General features: G+C 36.6%; 1 protein-coding gene across 8 annotated transcripts in view; it reads right to left on the bottom strand.

Moving 5' to 3' along the window:
- Positions 1 to 704: 704 nt before the first annotated feature.
- The window catches only part of PCGF5 (polycomb group ring finger 5), a 122,574-nt gene continuing 107,786 nt past the window's right edge, over positions 705 to 15,492 (bottom strand). For 4 of the 8 annotated variants that reach the window (XM_024985652.2, XM_024985651.2, XM_024985650.2 and 1 more), the window contains exons 9-10: positions 11,445 to 11,504; positions 705 to 6,387 (exon numbers count right to left, since the gene is read on the bottom strand). In XM_024985652.2, coding sequence (XP_024841420.1) covers positions 6,340 to 6,387; positions 11,445 to 11,504 — 108 coding nt within the window. In that variant the 3' untranslated portion in view covers positions 705 to 6,339. 8 annotated transcript variants of the gene reach the window in all.

The following is a 15,492-nucleotide window of genomic DNA, read 5'->3' as shown; positions in this document are numbered from 1 at the left end:
TAGCGTCCATTATTTGTTTTCATACCTTATTCAAGATTCCACATTGTATTTAGGTGCCTTGAGCAGCTTTAACTGCAACAAATTCTGATAAATTCTTTCATTTTTATTGTTTACAAATACTTTCTAATATACCTTGTATGGCTCCTATAGTGGACACTTAATTTCCAAATACACGGGGTTTTTCAAGAATCTTTGATATTAACTTCTCATTTAAATTTTTCTTCTCTGTAGTCACCCTGTTTTTTTCAGTCTTTTAACTTGACTGAGGCTTTCAACGGCTGAGTCAAAGATCTCTTGGCAAATGTCACACTGCAACTTGACAATATGTGGGCTGTTTTCAAATATCCTTTGGTATTGATTTCCAACAGAATTCCACAGTGATGAGAACAGGCCTGTGTGATTTCAATGCCTTTAGACCATGAAAGGTTTGCCCCTTATTTTACATCCCTGGATATGTTCCCGTGTCTGCTGGTCTGTAGTTTATGGGAACTTGAATAGAATTCGCATACTACGGTTGTGTGAAAACTGCAGTATTATTCGAGGGCCAGCCTGCCATCTCTAAAGTAAACAAACATTTCCTAAAGATTTTTTATCTCAAATATTCAACAAATGTTCATAAAATTTGCTACAATAATACTTAATGGAAACTTTTCAATGAAGGTTATGATCTGCAGCTACTGATATGAAGGATGACAGACAAAAAATTATGCAATCAAGTTTTTAATAACAAAGATACTATTTTTAACATGGTCAAATATACTTGGCTACGTCCAGATTTTAAAAAACAAAAGTATCTAGCCCAACAGTACAACCATACAGCTTTGTACAGAACATTCCATAGATCAACAGAAAATACATTTGAGCACAAAAATAAAAAATATTTAAAGAGAATCTCTAAGCAGCATTTTATTTCTGCAAAACAGACATATAGTACTGATTAAATATCTACAAGTGCTTTCCCTTTACAAAAATACATATATTCTTAATAGACTAAGTCATTAACAATGACCTGGTAATCTTTCACTTCAATTTGAATGATTTATAAGCTAAATCTTACAACCACAAAAAGGTTTTTATTTGTATTAAGATGTTACCACTTTTGACAAAAAGAAAGCTTAAAATATTTCATATTTCAAAGGAAAATTAGCAACAGAACTGTACAGTATAGTCTATGATGGTTTAATTTAACGTGAGGGCTACTCTGTTAAGAACTGGTGCGTGCTGTTGAGCTGCCAGAAGTAGGAAACGCAGAACACTGGTGCTCCCCGCACAAGCTCTTGTCGCCGACCACAGCTTCATAAGGACACTTGGGCCCCTATCCCCATTCAAAAAAATACAGCAAAAGAAAACCGCCCCCAAACAATGGTAGGCTGATCCCATTCCATTTCTAATGTGCAGAACGCCTGCTATGCTGGACTGATGTGAAGTCCACATACACATAATCTATTTACTATTTCTGCACTGCCCAGAAATATTTAATCTTCAGTTTACACTAGATTCGTTTCTTATTCCACGAAGCTCTGAAAAATGGAAGAAAACTGGACCCAGTATTTAATGTTTCACTTGATTCTAAAGACAACTAAAATTAAAACGCATTTCTGAATAATGTCTCAAGTTCTGAATCCTAGAAAAAGGGGCATAGCAAGTATGCAGACACATTTTAAATTATTTTTGTTTAATTTCATAACTTTCTAAAAAGGAAGTGCTCAAGCATTTTAACTGTATTTGAAAATATAGTCAGGATAGCAAATAAACACTGCTTGTGAAAACTATATTACAGTGGGAAGAGAATCACTTTTAAATTATTGGGAAAATGCTACAGCTTTAAGAAAAAACTATGAAAACCCTGTGATGTAATATTTAAGTATTTTTAATGAACTTTCAATCTGAACTTTTTTCAACAAAATACTACTGAACTAAGTGTATCAAGTAAATCCAGAATTAGTTGGTTATTTTGTGCTTTTAGAGGGTTTGAGTTTTAGCATGTTTTTCAATTTTTATAAACCAGATCTGTCAGACAGGTTATATTCCTTATTGTAGGGACAGAGGTGTATCTTAAAATGATAGCATTTCATATTTTTATGTTTCCAAAATTAAAGCTATGGCAAACTCTCTTTTTGTAATGCCCACAACCAGTATCTACATCTCACTGGTATAAAGTATAGCCTGCTGGAAAATTCCTATGGTACACCAGAGTATGTAATGAGTACATCCATCTTTACTCTAGCCCAGGAGGTTTACCTAGGGGCCTGTCAGGAAGACTTCATTCGTGTGGGCTTTACTTGAGGTGGCCCACAGCATGGGCTGCCCAAAATATCGGTGTGAGGTCAGGGCTTAACCTGACGTGCATGCTCTTCATCTGGGGCCCGTCTTGCCGAATTTGGCTGTACGGTTAAATTCTAAAAACAAAATAACTGCTGAGAAACAAGACAAAGAGTTACTTAAAAAAAAAAAAAAAAAACAACCCACAGGCCTTTAGGAAAATTTTTGTTTTCGGATACAGAAAAAGCATTTACTTATGTGAGTCCAAGAGAATGTACTGTTTTCTACACAAGGAAGCATGTCCGCACTTTTACCAAAGTCTGTCTTTAATAAAATTTCTCATATTACTAAGAACCCAGGAACTAAATAAGCATAATTTTAGTCCATATCACCTCCAAGGGATAAAAATCTTCTCAAATTAGAATTTAAAATCTCAATTTCAATTTTCTCTCCAAACTATGTATTTCTCCCATTTTTCATCCAGAGGGAGGCTACTGGTTGTGTTAATCTCTTTTTCACCTTTGAGAATTTCCTAAGAAATTCCAGATGGTGCTGGAAAAATAAGAAACATGGCTGAAAGGAAGTATGTTCTGATTATTGCAAGAAAAACCTGCATTTGATTGATCTTACCATGAAAATTAAGTTTAAAGTCTTTCTTTGGTGATATTTTAGCAACTACTCAAGGTTATTGCCTAATTATATAAAAGTAAATTGCAGTCTAAAAATTTCCAACCTCCAAACAGTTAAAACTGTCTCTCGCTAACATGGTTATTAACACTAAAATGTCTTTGGTGATATCTATTTTCTTATGAAAATCTTTCAAAAAGAGATTACTCTAACTTACAAGAGCCTATTTAGATATAAAACCATTGATAAGAGACAGGGACAGAAAACTCAAAACTTATGCAGTAAATCTAAAACAGAAATGCACTTTAGCGATGAGGCACTTTCTCTTAAATAGTTCAATAAAGCTAAACAGTTCACAATATTATATAACATACTTTTTTCCCCCTTAAAGAATCATTTTAATTTAGGTTACATATAGTTGAGCAAACTCATTACATTTATAAAATGTAGCATATTAATATGGGACAGACTTTTAATGAATAAAGAAATAACATACTTTTCTAAAAGCATCACCCAAGGTACCTGGACCCCAGACTGAATGATCTAGTATCACCTCATCAGTGAACCTTTTTTTTTTTTTAGAAATACTTAAAAGCATTTTGTTAACCTGGAGAAAGGGCCATATTTGGATTTTTCTATTAACTAATGTGATTACTTCAGTTAAACTGATGTCTTCCAACGCACAGGCCTTCTTTAGATCCAAGGTCCCTTGACCCTTGGACATCTATGATATCTAAAGCAGAGATAACCGATTACAAAATCTGATAACCGATTACAAAATCTTTTGTGGAAGTAAAGTTCTTTCAGTTTGTTGCTTAAGAAACAAGAGACAAAATAAAAACTTAGTTTTATTCTCCAATTTTGCAGATTCAGATGATTATTCATATAGGGTATCTGTATAAAGAGTTAATTTTATTAGCACCCCAAGTTTGTAAAACTGACCATCTATGTATTTTTGCCTGTGTATTTTTTCTATATCTGGTTTCTTACAAATTTCACAGCCTGACTCAGGGGATAAGTAACTAGGGATTAGTGTATTACTAGACATGAAAGTAGTCCCATACTTAAAAACCATAGTTGAACAGATGAAGAAGTCTGTGGTTCAAACAGTAACACCACATTATTCAGGACCATCATAAAATGTGTACCTTTCCCCATATAACAGATGCCCTTCTCTATGCAAGAGTTTTCACATGTTTTGGCACATATTCCACTGCATTTCAATAAAAACGTTAATACAGTAACATTAAATAAAGGAATTCTATATAAAACTATTCTCAATTCCATAATTACTTCCTATACATTTCCTTGGAAAATAGAGACATTACATAAGATGAGGCAAGAGGCCAAATTTAAAGAGATCATGTATATAAAACTCATTTAAGGCTGTAAGTTTTGGCTGGGAACCCGAAAACATCCAGGTCTCATTTGTGGTTTTTAAAATGCACTCTCAATTTGAGTTAATTAAAAATCAACTTCCATAAGTAATCACTGACCTAGATGCGACAAATTTTTAAGAAATCTAAAAATGCCTTAGAGATGTCAGGGAACTGGATTTCACAGCACAGCAAAATAATTTCTGTAGCTGGAGAGTAAATTCAGTTTTTGGTTTAGTGTAATGGTCTGTTCCAACCATTTTTTAAGAGTTAACAAAAATCTGCCTTTTAAATTCTGTTTGTGAGCCCTTCCAAGCACAAACACAATTTAACAAAATGAAATTTTAAAAAATATTGCCATGACCTTTTCCACAAAAGTCAGGCCAAAAACAACAGAAAACTTTAGACTTTTTGACTTGAAACAAAGATATACAGAAAAGATAATTATGACGTTTCAGCCTTTTATATTGTGAAATGCATCAAGATTTAGCTGTATTTTGTGTTTCTTAGAGTCATATACTTTTATTTCTAAGAAGCATTTTGAGATTTAGAAGGCATTAGCTTATGATACATTTTACTGGAAAATACAGTATAAAAGCTATGTGTGTAACACACAGATTGTGCTCATGTCAGATTTCTAAAACAAGTATTTTTCCTAACTTTTAAGATTATTTCCTAAGTTTCAGAAGTTAACTTTGTTTCAAAGCAATTAGTCAAACTGAATTTCCAAAGCTTATGAGAAACAGTGTAGATTTTAAGAGGTTTAAAATGAAGTTCTTCATATCATTTAAGGTAACAAGACTTTTGTTGACTTGCAGACTCATCTCAAAAGGAATGGAAGACTTAACAAAACTGCAAAACCAAGGACATTATCATAGCTCTGACCTTAAAGAACTTATTTATAAAACGATAATCCCAGTTCCCCCTAATTACTACAGGATCTAAAGTGAAATATCCTCAAACCATTAATTCTGGTTAGCATATTTATCTATGACACAGTATTTGTTCTAGTTTATGCATATGGTTTGGAAATGTGACAGGTTACTAACAGTTTTAATCTACAATTGCTTTGAGATTTTTGAAATCCATAAAATAGCTAATGTTACCTGCTCTAAACCCCTAGTATTTAAAATCATCATAACTTTCTGCATGCCACACTGACACACACCTAAGGCCAACTGAAAAAGGGAAAAGTGTACTTGTTAGATTAAGAACCACAATATCATGACACACACAGTAATGTGGGCTACACAACGGCAATGACGTCTCAGGAAGCAGCACCCGCTCATCATAAGGCATTATGAAAGATTAACCTCACTGAAACATGGGTTTTGTTAGAAGTGAATGTGATCAGCTGCCAACATTTCAAATGGTTATGAATCTCACTTCACTCTCCAAGGAGTCATGTACATTTTCTGGAAGGCGAACAGGCCTCCTTGTGCGACTGTAGACTACACAGACAGATGACCCCAAATGCCTACAGTTATAATGTGCTCTAATGTACAGAACAATTGGGATTCTTCCCAAAAGGACTTGCACACTCAAGAGTGAACTATTTTGCACACAAAAAGCTTACCGCAAACAGGACAGTGGCTCAAAGGCCATTTCTCTAAATATATTTCCCATACAAAATAATTTCAAGATATAATAATTATTAGTTCCTTGTACAGTACTCTATTTAAACAAGAATTAATCAAATAGTAAGTATGTGAAAACTGCAACACCACAAAGATTGAGCCATATTACTACTGTAATCAAACATTAGAACAATCTTGGAACAGGCAAGCAAAATATTGAGAAGGCTAGGTCATGGCCGCACACCTACTGATTCCAACCATGACTTGTATTGTACACCGGGAGACGGCACGACACCTTATGCAGATGGTTCGGTAGCAGAATGGCACTTGGTTTGCTCTGAATAGAAACAACATAAATGCAACTGACAGTTTAGAGACAGACAGTGGCCTTGTTCGCATGTGAGAGTCTGGCTGCGTCCCTCTAGTCCACACACCTTTCACTGTGCAATCTGTCGACATAGTGCAGGGCTCGTTCGGCGGGGTCTGGGCCCCTTGGTCTAACCGAAATCAATTCTTGGTCGGTACTGCAATACCATGGGGTATGACTATAAAATAAAAACAGATGATGAGTAAGACTGTGTTGATAGAAAAACAATGCAGAGTATACATAAAAGACTTTAAAAAATGTGCAGTTATGGTTTACAATAGTTCTTGGGAATAGTGATTATGACAATTAAGACTAATTATTATTATATTTTTAAACTCATGTTCTAGAGACAGTCAACTTTTCCATAATTTGCAACAAAGGTCAAGTTCGAAAGATTGCGGCTGTCACAGTGGTTGCATATGTGAACAGTCCTACTGTTAGTACTTGGGGCAAGCCAGGGTTTGTGAGGACAGAACGCTCTCGCTGCTGCAGGGCATTCACTCATTTACCTGTGGCGCTGTACAAGACCAGCCACAGGCTGGACTCCATCAGAGCTGTTCTCTGTGTGAGTCCACTGAATCACAAATAACAGACCTTCTGCTATTACGGTAAAGAATCCGCCAGCAATGCAGGAGATCTGGGTTTGATCCCTGGGTCGGGAAGATCCCCTGGAAAAGGGAATGGCTACCCACTCCAGTATCCTTGCCTGGAGAATCCCATGGACAGAGGAGCCTGGTGGGCTACAGTTCATGGGGTCACGAAGAGCCAGGTATGACTGAGCGACTGACATACACACATGCCATGAATCTAGGAAGCTGGGGTACTGTTTACAAATCACACATTTTAAGTAAGTTTGACACTTTTTTATTTTTAGCATTTAAAATTTAATGGTCCTTTAAAAAATGCTGAAAAACAAGTCACTAACTGTTAGAGGAAACATTTAGGTTACCGCCTCCTTTCAACAACTGATCCTACTACATATTTGGACTGGACTATCATGAACTTGAGTGGTTCAGACTATCCTTCAGCTTGCTCCGCACAGGGAAAGAACCAACACGCAGCCCCGGAGAGGAGACAGCTTTCTGTGGGAAAAGCCACACCACTGTCTTTGTGTCTTTTTCGCCCTTTGCCGTATCATGTAGAATCCAAACATCACAAAGTCAGAAAGGGTCTGAAGAACCAATGGTTTTTCCTTTTCTGAAAGCTGCAGACTCCCCTTTTTAAAATGAAATGTCCAGGAGCTACTTTTAAGAAACCAAGAAAGGCTGAGATGGCCACTGGCTTGCTTCCCCCTTGTCTCCTGTGGGTGAATGCAAAAATCCTGTGAGAAACTGTTTCCTTTCCTATAGATGAAAGGGGTGGGCTGACATTCTATGGTCTAAATCTATTTTGGTTAAATTCTGCTTGTTTTTATTTTACACTTTATTCTGTTCCCTCTGAATCAGAATATCTGTGAGTGGACACTTAAATCTATTTTAGAAAACTCCCTGGGTTTTCTGAAGTTCAGCCAGATGTAGAGACTAGCCACCTAGAATCTTACTACCCTGACCTGACTTCTTCCCATTCTACCCAACTCATCCCACAGCTTGTCTCTCATTACAATAACCTTTTTAGCTTTGCTTTCCATTCCTGACTCTGTTAAATCTGTACACTTTCTGCAAATAAGTCACTCATTCAAAAATCCATTATCATGCGTCGAAGAATTCATTACCAATTCTACTAGGATGAAGGAAAAGAGGGAAGTAAAATGGCTTGGTCATCAGTGGTTGGAATTTTTTCGGTTTTTGTTTGTATATATGCAAATATTCCTTATTTATGGTATTTTTGCATGTACTTTTTAAAATGTGTGGGACATCTGCCATGTATTTTTCAGGATTAGTAGTCAACTTGGTTTGTCTGGTTTTTTTTTTTTCCTTTTACATGTAAACACATGGAGAAAATCCATCTTTACTCTGAGATTGGTTATTTAGCTATGTTTTCTTCTTGATCTTCGATGGTCTCATTTTTAATGTGCACCATTTCAGCCATGAGAAACACATATAATGTGAGGTATGGACTGAATTCCCCACCATCCCCCCATCACTAATAGTCTCAGAACAGTTAACTGAAAACAAACCCTACAAGATCACACCCCTCCCCAACATCAACACTCCAGGTTTCCTAATTCCCGGGTCAACTACTGTCTCTGCTCCAGGCGCCTTGGCCACCTTGCAGCCCTCAAACCACCACACATGACCTTGCCTCTAGATGTCTGTCCATCCTCAGCCTGAAAAGCTCTACCCCAGAGAGACACACAGCTATTACTATCACTTCTTTTTGGTCAAAAATCACCGCCTCAAAGTGGTCTTTTAGCTATCTCATCTAAAATATTCTATTTATCTACTTCAATTTTTCTTCTAACACAATAAATTTTACTCATTTGTTTTTCATCTGTTACCATTTGTTAAGAGTATAGGCCCCATGAAAGAAACAAATTTTTTTCAGTTTCACTGGAAATTGTGTTCCCAGGGCCTACAAGATTGCCCAGTGCATAATTAAGTGCTCAGCAAATATTTGTTAATGAAACTTGGTACCTGCCATTAATCTGAAATACTCTTTATAGATTCATACATACTAGAGTGAGTTCCTGAGCTCTGCTTTTTACCCATGTGTCTATGTTTCAGTTAGTACCCGATCTTAATTATTTCAGCTTTAAAATACATTTCAGTATGTGGCCGTGCATATGCCCTGTGATCGCTCACAAAAATGTGACTGACCGAAAGTGCCAAATTACACTCCCGATGAACTCGAGAATGACCGACTACTGTGCCAAGTTAAACAAGAATCTGGTAAAAAATGTGTTTGAAACTATATTACACTTCATAGTTATAGGAAGAATGGACCACTGTATTTAAATTTGTTGTGTATGATGTACTGTGATTATATACGAGAATGTCTTTAATCTTAGGGAACATATATGCTGAAGTACTTTGTGGTCAACTGTCATGATATATGCAATTTAATTTCAAATGGCTCCATAAAGAAACAAGAGATATATTTATAAAAAGATTAATAAGATAAGCAGAGGAAAAAGAGGAAGAAAGGAAAAGAAGGGTCAAAAAATGTAGCAAAATGTTAACTGATAAATCTAAAAGTTAAGGATATTTCTTTGTGTTATGTCAACTTGTCTTGAAAAAATTTCAAAATAAGCTTGTAGGAAAAATGTGAATCTTACCAAATGCCCTTTTAGTATTTACTGACATTTATTTTACTTAATATATATAATTCCTCCCCCCAGCATTAAGCTATTCTTTGATTTCTGATAAAAATACTATTTGGTCTTGCTTTATTCTTCTTCTAGCATATTATTTTAGGACATTTAGTATATTATTTATCATTTTTGTTATGTTCAAAATGAGACTTGATATTTGTGCTCTAATTGGAGGTTCTCTATCAGTTTTTGCCTTCATGATTATGTTACATCTTTAAAATGAATTTGGTAAAATTCCACCTTTTTCAATTACTTTAAATTAACAACTTAGAATGATCTATTCCCTGAAAATCTGAAAGGATGTGACCATTCAAAGTAGTTTTATATTTAAGTATCCCTTAAAAAGTAATTCTTTAATATTGTTCTATGTCTTTCATTACTTAGTGATTTACATTTTTTTTCTTCTTGGGTGAATGCTGCTTCACTAGAATTTTTCCTACAAAATGATTTCACCAAATTTTCACAAAATTAAAAGATTTAGTCATATAAAGCTACACATATAATATTTTCTTATAATAAAAGTGATAATTTTTTCCTTGAAATTTTCTAGTTGATTTTTGGCTAAAGATGCATCCTATTAATTACAAGTCCAACTTTCTGACCAGACTATACTCCATAATGAAGTGCTGCAGAAAAAAAAGCAAATGTGTGTGGATTTTTGAAAACTTGGTCTTACTCTAGTTTCCTAAAACTTTAGATCAGAGTTTAAGAATACCTTTATTTCTCAGGAAACAGACAGACATCAGTGCCAAGACGAAAAGCAAAAAGCCATATATGTACGCATTATAACGGAAGGCCAGGAACACCGCAATTCATCCCCAAGTCAGCTGTGAAGTCAAAAGCAGCTACAGCATCTACACACACTAACCAGTCCAGTTCAGTTACTCACTCACCCCCCACCCTCAATTACACAAGGAGAAGGATGATTGCCTTTTTTTCTCTAAATGATTTTCTCTTGGCCTTTATAATCGCTAAATTTGCTCACTCCATTACTACGCACACATACACCCAGGACTTAACCAGTGTGTATTAAGAAACACACACGTTAATGAGTGTGGGGATTTGCACTATCACAGAACTGACAATGAGACTGAGGGAAATTCTAGATAAATTGCTAATTTAACACTTTTGATTTGAAATGGTTCTTTCAATACTGAACATATATTTATTTGTCCTAACCCTAAAATAGCAACATCAGAGGTAAATTTGCTAGTTAAGGTTGTATATAATTATAATTCTCCCTTCTTGGCGCCAAGAAAATGATGATGAAGACTAATTAAAAATCTATATTTTTAATAAATACTATATAAAAACATGGTTTAAGGCTGATCCTAGATCATCTCTGTACTCAATAGTAATCCTTACTATATTACACACTTTGTCTCTTCTGTTTTCCAAATTTTTAAGATGCAGTTTTATTAGATAAACTTTCCTCAGAGGCATGTTCACTTGCTCAGTGCATTACTAAATCCGCTCACTGTCATTCTGTGCTAAGAGGTAGCTCAGTACAGTCCTTAGGGCAGGTCCAGCAAGCAAGCTCACATCTGCATTTAGCTATTGCTGTTATTTAGCCTTACCTAATCTGGCATTTTTTTTTTCCCTTCACTTGTGGGGGAATAAACAATGAAAAAAAAAAAAAAACCCACACACAAATAAGTGTTAAGTACAGAGCAGAGATTCAATATGGAGCAGAGATTTCTTGCAGGCTGAAGCTGGTAGTTATTAAGACTGATGGATGCATAAATAATGGCTTTAACATTTATAACTTAATTTTTAGTTTGGTAAAATTAAATAGGTAATTCAAGAGAAGTAAAATAAGTGGAAACTTTGGGGACATAAGTTGAAAAGATGAAGTTTTGTAGCTCAAATAGGTCTGAGTTTCGCCAAGTGACGTGTCTTGGGACCTTGCGTCTGGGTGAAAGCAGTCACCTTTGTGGCGGGCAGGCGTCATTAGGGCCATATGTACAGTCGTGAGTGCCTCTTACCTGATACAAAGGGCCATCCTGAGAGCAGACTTGCGAAGCTGAGCAGTTCAGACACCGAAACTGCGGAGGAGATGAACTCATCAGATAAGAGGCATCCACAACTGGATACATATTTAAAATATTTTAATGTCAAACATGAGGCAACATGATTAATTTTAAGTAAACACTTTCCAAAATATGGCAGTTGTTTTTGGAAAAAGACTTTAATAACTTAAGTGACTGGTAAATTTTAGCGTGAAATAATTTTAGTCTCTAAATATGAATTTTGTTAACATTCTGCAAATATTTACCAAAATGGTGACCTATCTTATCCATCTCTTCTTCAAATACTAAATTCATGAGAAAACCCTTGCCGTCTCAATCCAGGAGAGGCGCCTTCTTTCTTCCATCTTTTCCTGTGATTAATCTCTCCTAGATCTCTTCTTCAAGCACTGTTTAAGAGTCTCAGAGCTCTGCAAGGGGGCAGGGAACTTGTTTCAGCCTACAGGGGACCCATTTTCTGCTTCGGATTAGGTTCTTTACGTTCTCACATTAGACTCTTGGTCTCCATAACTATTTTAATAGCATTTGACTGTGAGCTCCCCGAGTCTGATCTTATTCATAGTTGCAATCTTAATAGCTAAGGGGCGGAACTGGCACACAGCAGCCACTCAAAAAAAGGTTTATGAGTAACCCAATGAATGAATATGTTTTTAAACTAGCGAATAGATTCAATTCTAAATGCACTGTCTTTTAGCAGTTTGTGTGTGTGTTAGTCGCTCAGTTGTGTCTGACTCTTTGTGACCCCATGGACTGTAGCCCATCAGGCTCCTCTGTCCATGGGATTTTCCAGGCAAGGATACTGGAGTGTGGGTTGCCATTTCCTCCTCCAGGGGATCTTCCCCACCCAGGGATTGAACCTGGGTCTCCTGCAATGCAGGTGGATGCTTTAACCATCTGAGCAACTAGCCATTCATATTTTAAAAGTCATTGCCAAATCTTGATTTTTCAAAATTATGTTGAACATTTATTAAGCATAAATATTTGAACTATAATGGAATTATGAAATATAAAAACATACACTTTGAAATTTTACATATATGAATTCAACATTGCATGACTCTTCAAAATGAAAATATAGATAACAATATTTCCTCTAGAAGTCACTCTCTGAATTTCTGGACAAGGCTCATCAACAGTTAAGGCACGCCCTGCACTGCTCTCCTTGACAACATTCCTCCCCTCCTCTGGCCCATCAGGCTTTGCCTAACTATGCAAACAAGTCCCAGACAGCATTTAACAAGGGAGGAGTTGGGTGGAAAGAGGGAAGATTCACTAAGTGGTATTTTTTCCTTGTTAATCTATTTGGTATCAGTTAAGCTAGATGTTTGTTTCTCCAAAAATTGCTTGGTAATGCAAAGAAAGCACAGCAAGACAAACATGGTGGAATAACTTTAGGTAAGGACTGGCAGGGGTTGTGGAAGCCATAAAAGCTTCAGGGTTATCTGGGAAAGGGGGAGTCCTGAGAGTAGGTACTCAACCTACCCAAGCAAAGGGAAGCAGGAAATTCACGGGGAAAGCTGAGGCTGAAGAGACAGAGAGATTAAGAGTAGGCTCGCAGGCGTGAGACCAACTGTAGGAGTATAGAATTATAATAATAATGAAAGTAAACATATGTAAGTTGTTAATAATACAACATTTATTATGTCAGGCACCCTGCTAAGTACCTTATTAAATAATATTTCATTAGTTCTTACTAAATTTTTTTTTAAGATCGGTATTATTACTCCAAGTTTAAGGATCAAAAAACCGAGGCAAACTATGCAGCACAATACAACTGGGAGGAAACAGTTGTGACAAACATAACGAAGATAGATATCCAGATACATAAGGAACTCCTAGAAGTCAGTAAGAAACACACAAACTTCATAAGGCAAAGAAAAGGGGCAATGGATTTGGAAAGAAACTTCACACAAGAAACACAAAAGTGAAATATGCAGTGCTGGCGCGGGTGTCAGAAAACTCACGCGTTATTGGTGGTGGTATAAACTGGGAAATCCTTTTTAGAGAACAATTTATCAGTGTCTATCAAAATTTAAAACCTGCACATTCTGCTGTGAATTCACACCTGGAATTTATCCCATGAATATGCTTCCACATGTGCAAAAAGATGTCTGTACTGGAATACAGCATGTCTGTAATGTCAACTTGGAAAATGTCCACCAAATGAGTACTAATCAAATCATACTATAGCTGCACAAATGGAATACTAACAATTTGTTTCAAAGAATTACTTTAAAATTTACTGATTCTCCACATGGCGTATCAGCACATGAGAAAAAGAAGCTGCAAAACAATATATATGATCCCATTTACGTTTTTAAAAATGTGATGAAAACACTGCGTGGACATTTTAAGCAGAGTACATGTGTTAGTACAGATGTGCAGACCACAGGGTAAACCCGTGGTCATACATCACGTCCTAAAATCTTATTACTCAAGTGTTGGTTGCTCGCAGTCGTGTCTGACTCTGTGTGACCCTATGGACTATAGCCCACCAGGCTCCTCTGTCCACGGAATTTTCCAGGCAAGAATTACTGGAGTGGGTAGCCAGTCCCTTCTCCAGGGGATCTTCCCAACCCAGGGATCTTACCCAGATCTCCCACATCGCAGGTAGATTCTTTACCGTCTGAGCCACCAGGGAAGCCCAAAAGATGTGTCAGAAGTGGGACACACTTCTGAAAGGATGGTCCAAAGATGAGATGCACAGGCATCCCCTGGAAGCTTTTAGAAATGCTGAATTTTTGTCTTCACTCTAGAACTACTGAATCAGAATCTGTATTTTACCAACATCCCCAGGTGTTTTGTGATTTGCTTCCAAGTTTGAGAAGCAACAGTTTTAAAGAAAAGGTCCATTTTCTCCCACTAATAAGCAGAAGAGGAACACTGATCTTGAGGCACAAATACTGTTATGAACTAAAAAATTTCTAGGACTTAGCTAAATCTGACCAGATATGCAATTCCGAAAGATAAAAGTCTTTCAAAAACGCAACATGATGAAGACATGGATCCAGAAAGAGCAGAGAAGACAGTAAACAGGCTGAGCCTGAAATGGACCGGCCCCAGGACAGAGGTGGGGAGGGGCCCAGATGCTGCGTGGTACAGGCAGAGATGTCCTGCTCTTGAGGAGTGGAGGCAAATCGACTGCCAGAGATTCTCACAGGAGTCTAGCAAGAGGACATGGGGAAGAGGTGATGTGAATATGGGGTCACCTTGCCAAAGGCCCAGAAGGTCAGAGGTGATGTCCAACATGAAAAGGGAAGAAAACCACAGACTTTACTCAGACAGAAGAGGACTGCAGAACTTTAGAGAGCACCCCACAGCACCAAACTGAATACAAGACTGCAAATGCCAGTCCAGTCAACGCAGAAGTTTAATTCACTGCCAATCACAATCCCATTCTCAAGCTCACCTACATAAATGGGGAAAACCAGCCAATACAATTAAGAAAATAATAATAAAGAGCTTTGACCTAACAAATACTGGTAGACATCATAAAGTAACATAGAAGGCCCAACTAGTTTCCTTAATTTGAACTTTATTTAAGTATATCCCAAAGAAAATGGATAACTGAAGAGTTTTAGGTAGAGATGTCATGTGATCAGATTTTTATAAAAGCTATAATGTGAAATGCTGGTGTAGGATAAGTCCTGCTCAGAAGGACAAAACAATGTCCAGAAACATAAACAGATATCACATCTGCACGTGTACACATACGTCTAGATACGTATGCAGAGACAATGGTGACATCTCGAAACAATGAGGTGCAAATCGTGAATCATTCAATAAATTGTATTTCTGCCAAAAAAATTTCTTAGAATAAATTGAGAGTCTTAGCCTCACTGTAGATGTATGTGTAAATGAACAAGTCCTGGGTAGATTAAAATGTTTAATAGAAAAAAGTACAAGAAGTGAAAGAACCATAAATTGGTCATTAGTTTAGGAAATAACACCAATCCCAGCCCAAGACAAAGCCAGTTAGCAATGCCAGTAGGTAGAGTAATGTGAG

Source organism: Bos taurus, chromosome 26, assembly GCF_002263795.3.
Source record: "Bos taurus isolate L1 Dominette 01449 registration number 42190680 breed Hereford chromosome 26, ARS-UCD2.0, whole genome shotgun sequence".
In the NCBI taxonomy this organism is placed as follows: Eukaryota; Metazoa; Chordata; class Mammalia; order Artiodactyla; family Bovidae; genus Bos; species Bos taurus.
Note: the sequence above shows the minus strand (reverse complement) of the source record. Positions and strands in the feature narration are given on the sequence as shown.